This window comes from Aphis gossypii, unplaced genomic scaffold (assembly GCF_020184175.1).
Source record: "Aphis gossypii isolate Hap1 unplaced genomic scaffold, ASM2018417v2 Contig00661, whole genome shotgun sequence".
NCBI classification, from domain to species: Eukaryota; Metazoa; Arthropoda; class Insecta; order Hemiptera; family Aphididae; genus Aphis; species Aphis gossypii.
This window is the reverse complement of record NW_026083214.1, coordinates 25,660-41,470: the sequence shown is the minus strand read 5'-3', so window position 1 is coordinate 41,470 and position 15,811 is coordinate 25,660. Positions and strand designations below refer to the sequence as shown.

The 15,811-nt window shown below is 27.7% G+C and overlaps 1 protein-coding gene across 1 annotated transcript; it reads left to right on the top strand.

Annotated features, from left to right (window-relative positions):
- The first annotated feature begins 11,172 nt into the window (after positions 1-11,172).
- On the top strand, positions 11,173-14,036 carry LOC126554956 (zinc finger MYM-type protein 1-like). The gene is made up of 9 exons (XM_050209940.1): positions 11,173-11,238; positions 11,342-11,627; positions 11,725-11,920; positions 12,012-12,121; positions 12,185-12,333; positions 12,464-12,585; positions 12,675-12,970; positions 13,049-13,326; positions 13,496-14,036. The coding sequence occupies exons 1-9, from the start codon at positions 11,173-11,175 to the stop codon at positions 13,856-13,858; spliced, it is 1,866 nt and encodes a 621-aa protein (XP_050065897.1). The 3' UTR covers positions 13,859-14,036.
- Positions 14,037-15,811: the final 1,775 nt, after the last annotated feature.

The window sequence follows — 15,811 nt, the reverse complement described above, 5'->3', positions numbered from 1 at the left end:
TAGTGTTATATTTTATTCCTTGCTCACAAGAGTTCTGAGGACCGAGCGTCCGACGACATCCCTAATAAGGATTCGTCAGCGTACAAATGTTAATTTATATTCGATGTAATTTTAATTTTATGTAATGTCCCGCAACATGCCGTTTATGTGTTGCGTCTTTGTATACTCGTATATTATTTATTTATTTATTAATTAATTAATTATTTTTTTTTGTTTTGTTTGTACGAAGTTAAGAATTTAAGATTGTCATTATACCATTATAAACCTAAATTATTATTATATAATTTTTTTTTTTTTTTTGTTCGAGACGAACAAAGGTCAGAATGGCCGAACTGTAGGATTTATATTTTATATTAATCTATTATATTACTATATTTCTGTGTGTTAATTGCGGGTTTTCTAGTGATCGGCATTATCGATCAATGTGAATCGACCGTCCGTATCTAGACCGGTCGAGCGATATTTATTTTTATTAATTAATTGTATTGTGTGTGTGTGTGTATGCCGATCGGTCAGACGACCTGCGTACAGCTATTATTTGTCAGTCTTGAGATACGTGTCGCGATGACCGTTTCTCTATCAATAAAAATTAATAAAGGAAAGCATTATGAATTTGTCTACGTTATTATGAACCCCTCTTACATTATTATATTTATTTTTCATTACATTATAATGAAAATCATACATAAATGTTTTCGAGACATCTAAAATTGCAGACCCTACATAAATTGCTTTATCGAATTTGATAGTTTCCTTATGTTGGTGAATAGCCATAAGATTTTCAGAGTATATAGTTCTATCTTTAAAAGTATTTTTCATCATCAATTTATTTGCTTGTTTATCTGATGTAACCAGTTTTAAAAAGAAACTCTAGTTCGAACATTCTCCATACATTTACCAAAAACGCTATTAATTAATAATTTCCAAAAATCTTTTTCAAATCTATTTTTAGCTTCTCTCCTCATTCTCGTACATAGTTCGATATATGAGGCCATCCATTTACTCTGTGAAAATTTGATTGCTCGATGAATTTTTACTAATTTAAGACCATTAGCAATTGCTTGTTTTAAATTTTTATAGTGTATATATATATTTTTTTTTTTTTTTGATGATGAAAGTAGTTAATAATTTTTAACTTTTGAATTTGGAGGACATTCGTTTAAAGGTAAAAACGGGAAATCATTATGTTTTTCATGTAAATATTCAGGATAATCAATATCAACTTCTAATATATATCCGACTTTTGAATCATCAGGAATTTTAGTAACATCTATGTTCAAGTCATCAACCCATTCGAAATCTTTGAAAGGTAGCTCAGTTAACATCGATTTTCCATATAAATTTACACAATCAAGATATGTAATCCATGAAATTGATTTATTAGGATTATAGTTCAAACCTTTAATGTTTGGTATGTTTGCTTTAGCATATCTTTTAACTGATTGACAGATACCCCCTCTGATTGAGGATTCAAAATATAAAAGCATGTTATAATCAGTCAATTTTTCTAATTTAACCTTAGTATATTTAAGCATACAATCGAAAGCAAATCCTGGAGCAGTCATATAATGAGCAGGATCTAGACTAAGAGTAGATAAACATAAATCTCTAAAATTTTCGAACACATCCGTTAGTATGGTGACATCAGTTTTCAAATAAAGATCACTATACTCACCCAAAGTTTTAATATTAAATACTTTCCAAATTTTTTTAGCATGAGAATAATCATTATTATTAATTTCTTCATTTTTTAAAGAGTTATAAAATGCAGATTTTGAAGGTAATCGAGTTTCGTTTAATTTACTCCAACTATCAATATACTCATAAGGGAAAACCCCTTTTCGTGTGACTAAATCAAATGTTTTATCAGAAAATAATTTTAAAGTTTCTTTAAACCTTGAATTATCTTCAAGTAAATTTTTTGCAAGCTCGCTTAATGAGGAGGCCATAAAACGGAATGTATCAACGAATTTTATACTAAATCTCGGAGCAACCTCTTTACTAAAAGATATATATTTTTCTACAGAATTTGGAATAACATGTATATTCTTATCATCAAAACCAAGTTCTCGAATTATAAAGTGACTATCGTAAGATAAGTTATGAAAAAAAATTGGAACAAATGATGGGTTGGTTATTTCAAAATTACATTTAAAACAAATACATTGTCTATATTTACCAGTAATATGACAGTGATCTCTAACTTTAAATAATTCATTTTCTTCAAAAGATAATAAACATATTTTACAAACCTTTGCTATTTGAAATTCTTTTTCCTCCTTTTCAGTCAACGTAATCATTGGTACATTAATTTGATAAATATCATTTATTTTTTTTGAAATATCAATCATATTTTCCATAAAATTTTTTGCCGCATCAATGCCTCTATAAATTATTATGTTGTTGGAATTTTAAACTGTTGCATTAACTTTTCTGTGATAATATTATAGTCAACTTTTACATAAAATGCATAACTCATAATTTCATGTAAATGTGTGATATAAGTTTTACTAGTTTTAGTGAATTCATTTGTCTGTTTAGGTTTTAAAATACATTCAAAGTCAGCATAAATAACAAATGGTATTCTAGAAGTTTTTTTATAACTTTTAAAAAATATGAATTTATTTTCTTTTCCTTCTTCAAATATTATTGGTCTTCCTAATTTATTCTTACTACACATTTTTTTATGTTCAGTTAATCCTATTTCACCCCAAAGTTTACTTTTACATGGTTTATTTCCAAAAGTTGTAAAACACCTCTTACAAATAATTAATTTAGAACAATTTTTAGTTTTCTGACTTCTAATAAATCTTGAAAAATCTTTAATATAACAATAATGTGATGTTTTATGATTATTGACAAAAAATAAATCAAAATAATTTTTTTCTTCTTTATTATTTATAAATAGAGGGAAAATAGTACCTTTATTATTTAAACTATAAACATTAACTGAAACATTATTTAAACGTTCAAATTTTTTAATTTGATTTATTGGTGTTGGGAAATCAATACATTTAAAATCTAACCCACTCTTTTTTTCAAGAAAATCAAAATATTTTGGTTAAATCGTGATTTATTAGAACGCTTATCATATTTGGTTAGTATAGAATATTTAAAACAGTATTTATCTTTATTTTTAACGTTTATAATAGCCTTTTTTTCTCGTATAAATTTAGGTAAATCTAAATATGCACCTCCTTTTAATGGATTTACTAATTGATTCTCAACTGTAACCCATCTATTGAAACAAGTGTCCATCCTGAACCTTTAGCAATAAATTCAGATTCTTCAGCTAATATTTTATCAAACTTTATGTTTAACAAACTAGCGAAATCGGATGAATTACATGCTAAAACATTCGAAGTTTTAAAAGCCACATCTTGTTTATCATGTGTTATAGGACGTGTGTAAGTAGCGTCAACGTGTAAATTAAATTTGATCGACGTTTTAATACACGATTGTCTTAACTTTAAAATTAACTCATGTAAAATATAGTTAAAAAATAATTTGTAATCTATATAATTTTCACAGTTCTTAATTATGAAAGTTTTTGAACCTTTTCTAAATCTTTCTATTTCAATAAGTCCACTTCCAATCGTGTTCATACGCTGTTTTTTTGTTATTATATTTCTATTCATAATGAGACTGAAATAATAAAAAAAAACACATTAAATTTATATATATATATATAAATGTATTTTTTTTTTTGTTTTACATTTTTTAAAAAAAATAATAATAATAAAATTCTTAAATAAACAATGAGTACTTAGTTTTTTTTAAAAAAAAAAAAAATCATTTTAGATTCAAACAAAAAGATTCTGTTAATAAATTTAGATCATCCATAATGTACAATAATCGCTATGCAGATGATAAGCTAACGTCTGTTTTCGAAATCTAACATAACCATACAAATCATAATATTTATTAACAAGTAATATTTCATTTCTCAAATTTATTATATTCTCTTTTAAGATTTTTATTTTTTTTATATCTTGTAAAAGTGTTTTAGCTAAGTATTTTTCATATCTTAATATTTTAATTTTTCTTTTGATTAAAATTATAGTTTTTCTTTGTTCATGTTTACTTTGTACTTCCTTCTCATCATTATCATCGATTTCTTCATCCAATCGATGAATTTCAATTAAGATATGGTTAAGTAAATCCATTTTCTAAAAAAAACATTTTTTTTTTTTTTATGTTTTGGAAAAGCTATTATGAACAAAGTAATACTTCTATATAAGTAGGTGTATAAAAAAAGAAAAAATGGAAAATAGATTAAAGAAATAATATAAATCAGGTTAAAAAAAATAGTTTTATTTAAACAAATTTATTTATTTATTAAATCTTCTAGTTGATTATTTAAAATTGTGGAACGATAACGTATACGTCTATTACATTTTTCACCAATATAATAAGAAAAATTAAACTCATCTAAAACGTTTCTTTTTTCATTTCTTAACCTATCTATTTCAACTACCTAGATCTATTATTTTTTTTTTATATAAATTATTAATTTTTTTATTTAAAGCTCTTATATCATTTTTTTTTCTTTCTTCATCTTGATCAACACTTTTTTGGTTTTCTAAAACTTTCAAATGTAATTCTTCAATCAAAGATCGGAGGTAAACGATTTGAGGAGATTCCATTTTATAATTCTGAAATTATAGGTAAATATTTATTCGTTTATTTTTTTATTTTTAATATAAAAAAGGTAATGTAAAAACTATATCTCATTTACACCGCATCTAAAAAAAATAATTTGTACCACTTTTCAAGTTTATAATTCACACCAAATAAAATTTAAAAAAGGGGCATTATCTAATCTGTACTTACTAAAATTATAATTTGTAACATTGTTCACATTATTAAAATTATAATTATAATAAAATGTATATATATATATATATAATATATATATATATATAAGTAAATTTTTGTCTAGAATCGTTCCAATATATATATATATAGAGTTTGTTTTACATTTATTATAATTAAAGTATGATTGATTTTATGGAACGATTCTAGTTTAGCAACCTATCGATTTTTAAAATTTTTTTTTTTCCAAAATGTGTGTTTTATAGTGCTTTATAAGAATGTAAAAAAAAAAAGGCCGCTCAAACTTAGTTTTGAAGTTATTGATAAAAAACTTCAAAAACTTCATTTTTTTCGTTACGCGCATTTAAAAAAAAAAAATACTTACAATTGAATATTTTTAATTTTTTTTTTTCAAAATGTGTAGTTTTTAGCGTTTAATAGATTGGTGAAATCAAAACTTACCTAATATACTTACTTTTGAAGTTTATGCACGTAAAAATTGAAAAACACCATTTTCAAGATTCATAATAAATCCTTGATAAAATTAGCTGAAAATCGGTTTATTTAATATTTATATTTTTACTGTGTACAGTTTTTGATGAAAAAGTTTTTAGTGAAGTCAGAATTGTGCTATCTAGCTTAGTTTTAGTGTTACAGGTATTAAAAGTTAATAAACGGGGTCGCGGCGGAAAAGCATACCTTCCCTAGGGGCAGACGGGTGACCTAACAAATATAACCTGAACCTTGTTACTTAAAGTAACACAAGTATATTAGTGGCTTCCTTCGCCTACCGGCTCCAGTCGCCAAACTCGAGGTCCTCCGGACCTCTCGTTAGATGGGGGCTCGGCCCCCAAACCCCCCGGGGCTAAAATAGCTAACCTAACCGGGAGGGGTTTGGCGGGGGGGAGAGCATACCTGCCCTACGGGCAGACGAGTGACCTAACAAGTATAACCTGAACCTTGTTATTTAAAGTAACACAAGTATAGTCGCTCTGGTTTTCAAACTCAAGGGACAATTTATGAGAAAATGTAATACAGGTAAACAGGAAGTTACAATTTCATTTATAAATTAAAAATTATTAATTAAAAGAAATCATCTTCCTCGTCGTCTGAACCCGAATCAGAATTATTTGGTGTTGTTTCTGACGTCTCTGTGTCTAAAGTTGGTCCCTTTGGGTCATACACTTGTGCTGCAAGTTTGAAAAATTGAACCAAAGGGTTTAGGCCCGAAAAACGACATCCCTTTAGGAACATATATTTGGCCAAATACCCTGCATAAAAATGTTTTTTCCTAGAGTACTGTGTCATGGAAGCTTTGGCATGACGCCACATTCCTTCGACGTTATTGGTATGTGCTCCACTTTCCGGGTTCTTAAATTCTATTGAATGGTTTACCGTCAAATGACTATATCCTTCATCTTTTAAACAGTCATAACTCTAAAAACATTAAACTCATTTAAATTTAACACAGATGAGTTAAATCAATTAAAACACAAACTTACCTTCCAACAATCACTTATTATTAATGTTCCTGGCAAAATCCAATCTTTAATTATAGTTAATAATGTGTCTTTATCACGCTTCTCTACCGGTACGAGAAAACACCGACCTGTTTCACGTTCAACTCCACCAAACACCCACTGGCCTTCAACGCGATGTCCTCTGTGGTATTTTCTCCTTCCAAATTTTGATTCATCAATTTCAACAATTATCCCCATTCCACCTATATACGAAGTATTTTTTAAGAATAATGCACTAAAAATTGTCTAATATTGTGAAAATAATATTAAAAAATTTTGCGTGTGGTATGGGCAATGCCTATATACGCGTGTTGCGGCGGGATCAATGAAAATGTAAAAATTAAGTACTTAATCTTCTACTTACCGATTTTTTGGTGTCTTAGTATCATACCGTCAAATACGACTTCTCGGTGGAACGAGGCCCAATCGACAGATGATTGCCGAGCTATTTTAAGTTGATTCCGAATAAATTCGAGGGACACTTTTTCGGTCCACAAATACGCGAATGTCACAATTTTAAATATAGACAAGTGGGAGTTTGAAAAAAATGTGAACTTTCGGATTGATTGGTGGAAATTGCACTTAACTTTCTTTTTACTGCTGTTCACGTACGTTTGTTTACATTGCCAAACGACACCGTCACAATAAGCTGTGCTAGGACACAATTCTAAAAAGTGGCCTTTATTACACTTAATAACATTATTTTTTGCAATAAGGCCCCACGACTGTAAAACACTTATAACCTGCATGGACAGATGGCCACTCGTTTTATGTTCAAATATTTCGTAAATTTCAATGATCGATGTCATTTTAAATTTTTAACAGAATAAAATTATAACTGAACAACAAAATACTAGTTTAACGTACTAAGTAATCGATCGTAATGACGATCATGCAATTTTTTCAAGATAAATACCACATTATCTGTATATATTTTATCTAATTAATGATGCTATTAATGATGCTTATTTTGGCAACTACCGATATATAAATACCTGTTTACCTGTAACTATTACATTTTATCTTTTCCGCCGCGACCCCGTTTATTAACTTTTAATACCTGTAACACTAAAACTAAGCTAGATAGCACAATTCTGACTTCACTAAAAACTTTTTCATCAAAAACTGTACACAGTAAAAATATAAATATTAAATAAACCGATTTTCAGCTAATTTTATCAAGGATTTATTATGAATCTTGAAAATGGTGTTTTTCAATTTTTACGTGCATAAACTTCAAAAGTAAGTATATTAGGTAAGTTTTGATTATTTCACCAATCTATTAAACGCTAAAAACTACACATTTTGAAAAAAAAAAATTAAAAATATTCAATTGTAAGTATTTTTTTTTTTTAAATGCGCGTAACGAAAAAAATGAAGTTTTTGAAGTTTTTTATCAATAACTTCAAAACTAAGTTTGAGCGGCCTTTTTTTTTTTCATTCTTATAAAGCACTATAAAACACACATTTTGGAAAAAAAAAAATTTTAAAAATCGATAGGTTGCTAAACTAGAATTATGCCATATACTTAAATTCAGTTTACTTAGCATTTATTTATGATATCACATCTTCATAGTGCTTTGAAATTACTGGTTCTATAAATTCTATATGAAGCGAAAAATGTTTTGGTTATACAATGATTTTTTTTTTGATTTTTTTCTTCTTTTTTTTACTTAGCTAATTTTTACACGGAGTTAGACGGAGGGTTTTTGTTATGATTTTATGTGTCTGTAATAACATATACCAATAGCATTATTTTTTATTATAATTATTGCTCAAAATTGTTATTATTATTTATATATTTTTTATTATTACTACTTAACAACATTTTACAAATTACGGTGACGGGGAAATGTCACGCGGGAAAACGTATTAGACAAGAAAATGTCTTACGGGAAAGTGTTTACGGGGAAATGTTCGACGGAAAAATGACTCGTTACTTAATGACCAACTGAATTTATTGAGTTGCTTCCAATGTAGTTTATAACTGCGACAAGCTTATATCTAAGACAAAGTGCAATAGATTAATTAAAATTAGTGATAGAAAAAGTAATTTGATAATGAATAAGAAACTTTTATTATATAAGATACCTACTTGTTTACAAATGAAAGCTAAAGAACAATAATTATAATAATATTGTGGTATAAAAAAGGTAAGCAAGTTAAGGTGGAATTATTTGGCGAATCTAAGTAGGTATAGACCCTAGGTCTTCACGAAGAAACTTTTATTTATATTTAAAAAATACATTAAAAGTAATTATAGGAAAACTATCATACCTGATGTTCTGATTGAATATCTCTGTTAGAATATCGTTTAGTTTGTATTCATTCTTATCGTTTTCTGTTAAGAGCTTATTTACGCTTGCTTTGGTGGAGGGTAAGTGGACTGTATATGTACTTGTCGGGAAAATTTAGCTTGTTAACGCTGGTGTTGTTGGTACATGAATTAGGTAAAATTTATTTGACTAAGTGTATAATAGTATAACAATAATTATTCTGGCTTGGCAGCACAGATGAAACAATATATAATGTAATGTAATATAATAATGCAATATTTATTCTGGATTGGCACCACAGATAATATAATATAACAATACAATATTTATTCAGGCTTGGCAGCACAGATGAAACAATATATAAGGTATAATGTGATATAATAATACAGCTCGTCAGCCGAATTACATAATGAGCTGATGTCTGTTAGCTGCTTCGAACCAAAATGCTATCGCCTCAGAACGCACGTATTGCACAATAAAAGAAGAATACAATAGAAATATGATATTAAATATGTGGCGTTTCCGAGACGTACGACTAACAAGCCATCAGCTCCAACGAAAAATTCACTGGACAATAACATGCAATTCACGTGCTTCTGTAAGTATGTTCCACCGCCCTGAAGTTGGTAAAAATGATAAATGCTTACTACAGATTTATACTGAACGATACTTACAGAAGACTTCGACAAATATGAATAAAAATTAGGATAAGTGACGATGTGTGGTTATGATGAATTTACATTGAGGACACAAATTTGAAAACGTGGTTCCAGTGAGTAACGGTCACACAATACACACAATCCTGCCGTGCATGTGTCTCCGACGACCGCAGCAGAAAAAGTGAAGTAAAGAAATGGCCTTATGAGTTATGGTTGTGTCCTGCTCACGTTACTCATCGGAAGCTAGTAACGCTTATAACAATCCACTGGTGTGTGATATGGCAACCCACTGTTTGCTCTTATCAGTCACAAACACACCAGATATCATGTATTGCTATTTAATTATAATATATATTGTTGGGCTGGGGAATTAAATTATTTGAATTTGATTAAGCCCCATAGGCGCAAATAGGGTGGGGCTTGGGGGGGCTAAGCCCCCCCTGATTCCATCTAAGCCCCCCCAATATTTACTCTTATATTAAAATATAATGTACCTATTATAAATATATAAATGGTCAATAATTTTTTTTTTTTACAATTTAATTATAGAATAATTGATTTATGAAATATTGGGAACATAAATATCGCGCGATATTTCGAAAACAGTCACGTGCATCATGACTTTACCGCACGGTTAACATGTCGTGCATTAAAATGTGTTCCTAGCCTAAGACTTATAAATAGACAAGTTATAGTAAAATGGTAGGATACTATGAATTATAATATTATATATGTGTACGAGTATATTATACGGGTAAGCTGGTAAACAGCTAGCGGGTTTTCCAGCGATTATCAAGCATATTGCCGATATAACGTCATAGTTTATTTTATTATTTATTAGTTCATGATCATTACTATTATTAGACATAAGTTATTAGTTTATTGCTGTCTTGTCAGTTGTTATTACTTATTGGCACATTTTATCAACGTAGTCTGTACCATAGAAAATTATGTTATAATATGACGTTTGTACGGACTGTACGCACTATTGTCTATTTCTATTAGTTCAGTCTTCAGTGTGACAGTTGACAGTTTTTAATTATACCTGTATACTGTACATTGTAACTATAATAGCCAATGTCAGTGTTAATGTTAATTTTAAAAACGTTTGCTATAAACAAGTTACCTCACCTTACATATTAAAAACGATTTGAATTATTATGGATAAGAAATTAGTATTTAGCATTTTTAATATAAAAAAAAGTGTATCAAGTACTCCTACTGAAAAAGATATCAAAGAAGACAATGATGGCATTCCACAGTCATCGTCCAGAGTTGTAAGTAGCATTCTTTAACATTTTTCATTTTTTTTTTTTTATTTGAATTAATATTTCACATTTTAAAAGATTGATTCATTTGGATCTAAAAACGTTACAACATTACTAGAAGAAAATGCAAATCTACTATCAAACTCCTACACAGATCCACAAATTAATAGTTTTCAGTCAAATACCAGGGTAAATGATTTAGGTGATATTGATTCAGGTCCTGCTAAACCTATATTAGAAGTAAGTCTTACAATTTAATTATATACCTAGTTATTATTTTGATGTTAAATTGTGCAGTACAATAATTAGATATTTTAGTCTGTATTTATATTTATTTTTTATTTTATTTTAAAATATTAAAATAATAAATATAATAGTATAATATTACCTACCTATAAAATATACATTTTAGTGTTTCATATATATTTTTATCTTCTAACATAGCCTTTTGTAGCTCAAGTTTTAAAACTAATGAGTATTAAATAATAATCAATAATTTTATTCTTCTGTATAGAAATACCCTCAGACACAATTTGGTTCACAAAATAGAGGTTTTTCTCCTACAGTATATAGTCGTTTTGATTGGATAGAGTATAGTGTGGTTGAGGATGCTATATTTTGCTATCCTTGTAGAATGTTTGGGTCTAGAACTGTAGCTAACATGGAATTTTCAACTAAAGGATTTAGAAATTGGAAAAAAGTAAGTGTTAAATTACTATTCTTAAACTATTTTGATACTTATATATATATATATTAATTTTTGTAGATTATTTATAAAAACATACTAAATATTAATTTTGTAGATTTTTGGCTCTAGAGGAGTAGGATCGAAATACACTAAATCAAAGTTGGAGTTGCATTCTAATTGTCAGTACCATTTGACTTGTATGACAAAGTGGCATGCACATATCCAATCTAAAACTTCTGGTTCTGTCCATACATTAGTTACAAATGCACACCGTGATAAAATATTAGAAAATAGAGATTACATGCTAACATTAATTGATATCATACTATTTTTGGCACATCAAGGAGTAGCATTTAGAGGTCATATTGAAAATGAAACATCTTTAAATCAAGGTGAATTGGGTGAATTCAGTACCATATATTTTTTTATTTATAAAAGTACCTAACTAATGTTAATTAATTATATACCTATTTATATTATTTATCATGTTTACTGTAGGTAACTTAAAAGAAGCATGCAAACTAATGGCAAAGTATAATCCAACTTTTGCTTTAAATTATGCTAAACCAACAAATCATACAAGTTGGTTAATACAAAATCAAATCATTGAGATATGCGCTAAACATTTAAGGAATACTATTGTTGAAGATATAATAAGTGCTGGAATGTATAGCGTTTCGTGTGATGAAGCTCGGTAATTTCTTAATATTATATTGTTTTTTTTTTTACTTAACTAGTCTTAAGCTACATTTTGATAATTGTTTTATATAAAAAAAAAATTCTAGATGTCACAAGGAAGAACAGTTAGCTGTGTGTGTTCGTTACCCAAAAAACCTTAAAGTAGAAGAACGATTTGTTGGATTTTTAGATGTATCTCAAAGTCAAAATGCTGACAGTTTAATTGGTGTTCTATTACAGTTTTTAAATTCTTTGAACTTGGACAAAATTAATATAATAGGTCAATCATATGACGGTGCTAGCGTGATGTCGGGTCATACTGGTGGAGTTCAGGCTAAGCTTAAAGAAATACATCCTAAAGCTATTTATGTACACTGTATGGCACACAAATTAAACCTTGTGGTCATTGATATGTGTAAACATTTAAAGGTGAGATCAATTATATTTATAAATGTAACAAATGTATGTATATTTATTTCAGTTATGGAATATTAAATTCTGTGCTTTAATAAAAATAATATGACATCGTTACATCAAGTATTTTAAAATTTAATTTTAGGACGCACGGAATTTATTTAATGGCTTGGAAGCGTTGTATGTTCATTTTAGTCAACCTACGAAAAATAAAAAAATGACCGACATTCAAGAAAAACTAGGAGTTAAAAAAACTAAAATCCCACAGTTATCAGATACTCGATGGGTCTGCCGTTATAAGAGTTGTAACTCAGTCATCGCAAATTTTAAACCTATACTATATATTCTTAATGAAGAAATAGAATTACAAAAATAAAAGATGTTGCCCAAGCAATAGGTCTTCTGTCTACAATAAAAAATGGGAAATTTGTCGTACATTTGTTTGTTCTTAATGATGTTTTAAAAATTATTAACATTCTAAGTACTCAATTGCAATCAAAGTCTACAACTCTTGGAAAATCTAGTTCATTAGTATGTGGTGTGATTGATACTCTGAAAAATAACCGTTCAGATGTATATTTTGATAATCTGTGGAATGATATTACTATATTTTGTGAAGAACATGATGTGTCATTGGATATTCCTTCACAAGGTGTGTTATTATAATAATACCTATTAAAATAAAATAAATTTATGATTCAAATTATTGATATAATTTTAATTAATTCAGGTGGCTCTAAACGTCGTAGAAGGGAACCTACATATTTACAACAATATGCTGTACTATCAACTACTTCGGCAGAAGAATACCGTGTTAATGATGTACTAATGGGTACTTCAATAAATAAAAATTATTGGAAAATGCATTGTTTTTATCCTATACTTGATATTATTATTGTCAATATGGAAAAACGGTTTTCACCAGAAAGTATGGAAATAGCCCAATCTGTAGACAACTTTTTAAAATTAAACTTTAATGAAAGTTTACAATTCATTAATCATTATAAGGTAAAATGAGAATTATTAGAAGTATTAATTTTTTTAAAGACTAAATTTAATATTAATTTATAATGTATTTATATTAATAAACTGTGCTAAACAATGTAAGTGAATGTTCTAATCTACTTTTTATTTACTGTTTACTTTTGAAAATTAATTTGTAAATCATAACTTTTAGGATTTATTCGGTGTTTCCAAAGATTCTTTAAGATCAGAAATGATGGTTATCAAAAATACCTTGAAAGTTAATGTTGATTTGGAAGTTCTGCAAAATCACTTAAACTCATTGAATAGCAAACAAATCTTTCCAAATTATTATAAATTATTTAATGTAGCAATAACTTTGCCAATCAATTCCGCTACTTGTGAAAGGTCATTTTCCGCAATGAGGAGGTTGAAAACATGGATGCGAACAACGATGCTCCAGGAAAGATTTAGCAATTTAGGGATAATTAATATTGAAAAAGATATCAATATTGACAGGGTCTCAGTTTTAAATGACTTTGCCAAATCAAACAGAAGAATAAATTTAATATTGTAACCAATTATCTAGTTAATAATAAATATATGTGCATTAATAAGTAATAATTTTAATATTTTATACTAGTAGCTAATAAAAAAAAAGTAATATTGTTATTATTTTTTTTTTTTTTGGAGGGGGATTTTTGTTGAATATATTAAAGGGCTTGAGCCCCCGCCAATGTAACTCCCTATTTGCGCCTATGTTAAGCCCTAACAATAGTTGTTTAGTTTTATGGTAGTAATTAATGAATTGTTCTTGCATATTTTACATTTCGTCGCCGTCGTGCAAAAAGTGTTTAAATGAAATTTGAACTTTTTTGAGGAACCATAATTAAATATTCACAATGATCTGTAAATTCATGAACTCGTTCGATTTTAATCATTTTTTATCTTAAAAAATCCATAAAAAAGTAAAGCATTTAAACCTTGAATTATCATGTTTTATATTTTATAATAATTATCAAAATACTTGTAAAACATAAAAAAGATAGATGAAAAATGACCAACTGATTTCATAGTTACTTGATCATATTAAGAAATGACTAACTGACTTACTCAAATCACTTGGTCATAATATGAAGGAAAATAAATAGAAATAATTTAATTATTTTATTAGAAAAACAAATTAACATACAAATTCTACACAAATTTATAGTTTATAACAATTAAATAACACATATAATACTTAAATACTTTAAAATAAAATATAATAAAAAATAATAATTGTATAATAATATCATTACAGTAACTTTTGTGTTGGTATAGGACATAGGCGCAATTTGGGCTTAATTTATGGGGGTGCTAAATGTATGTTGACTAACGTGACCCGTGAGGGGCTTTGCCCCCCACACCCCCCTTACAACACCATTCATTCATTCATCTATAATTTAACTTATTATCTATAATTATTAAGTTTATAATAAAATAATACTAAAAAAAATTAAAAAAAACAACATAGTGTACAGGTAAATATAATTTTTATTTTTATTTATATATACGTCTTTGAGATAATGCAAAATTATTTATTATTTTATTTTTGTCAATTGTATTACTTAGATCTCTTTCTATATTAATAATTGATAAATCTGTAAATATAGCTTGTTCCATGCTTGTCCTAAGCCAATTCTTTATTCGGCGCATAGACGAAAAAGACCTTTCGCACGTAGCTGAGCTTTTTGGAATAGTTAATCCTACTTGAATAAGCTTAAACAAGTTAGGAAAAACATCTTTGGTCACCACTTTCTTAATTCCAAGTATATCAAAATCCAAATTTCTATTTTGAATACAATTTTTTGTCAGCAACATTTCTGCTTTCAATGATATTAAATCAATACTTACAACATCCTGAAATTATATCATCTTTACATGATTATTTTATTCACAAAATTAACATACATTATATTAATAACAATAATATATTATATACATGGTTACTTATATATTTGTTAGGTATTTATAATCTATTATAAATTAAATTAACCAGGGTAGGTCCAATAACTTACTTACCTTATAATGATTGATGAAATATGAACCTTTTCCAAAATCCATTTTTATGAAATGGTCTAACGAGTTAGCTAAAACTAAACTTTCATCCGAAAAACGGTATTTTAAATTTACAAGAACAGCATCAATTATTTGAAAATAAATGATTTTCCAATGCTCTTTTCCAATTGTTCTACATTCTGTCTCACTTTGTGAGCCAGTTAAGGTCTCGAGATTATAACTCTGCAAGTGACGTGGTTCTTGCCGTTTACGTTTAGATTTTGTTTCTAAGGAGATAATAGTAAAACCATTAATAATTGGTATTACAATAAAAAACATCTTATTTTTTGACACATTTTTAAATAATTAATTTTTACCAGAGTTTGGTAATTCCAATGTTATTTGGTTAACCTGTGCAAATTCCTTAATTTGTTTCCAAAGCTTTAAAAAACCATCTTCGTTCCTCTGATTTTCAAAAGTAGAAATCACA

Bases quoted from the DNA above. Each gene is read 5' to 3' on its own strand.
- LOC126554956 (XM_050209940.1), top strand. From the start codon at position 11,173: ATGTTTGGGTCTAGAACTGTAGCTAACATGGAATTTTCAACTAAAGGA. The intron at 12,334-12,463 runs GTGAGATCAATT...ATTTAATTTTAG, and splicing joins ATATGTGTAAACATTTAAAG to GACGCACGGAATTTATTTAA. The intron at 13,327-13,495 runs GTAAAATGAGAA...CATAACTTTTAG, and splicing joins AATTCATTAATCATTATAAG to GATTTATTCGGTGTTTCCAA.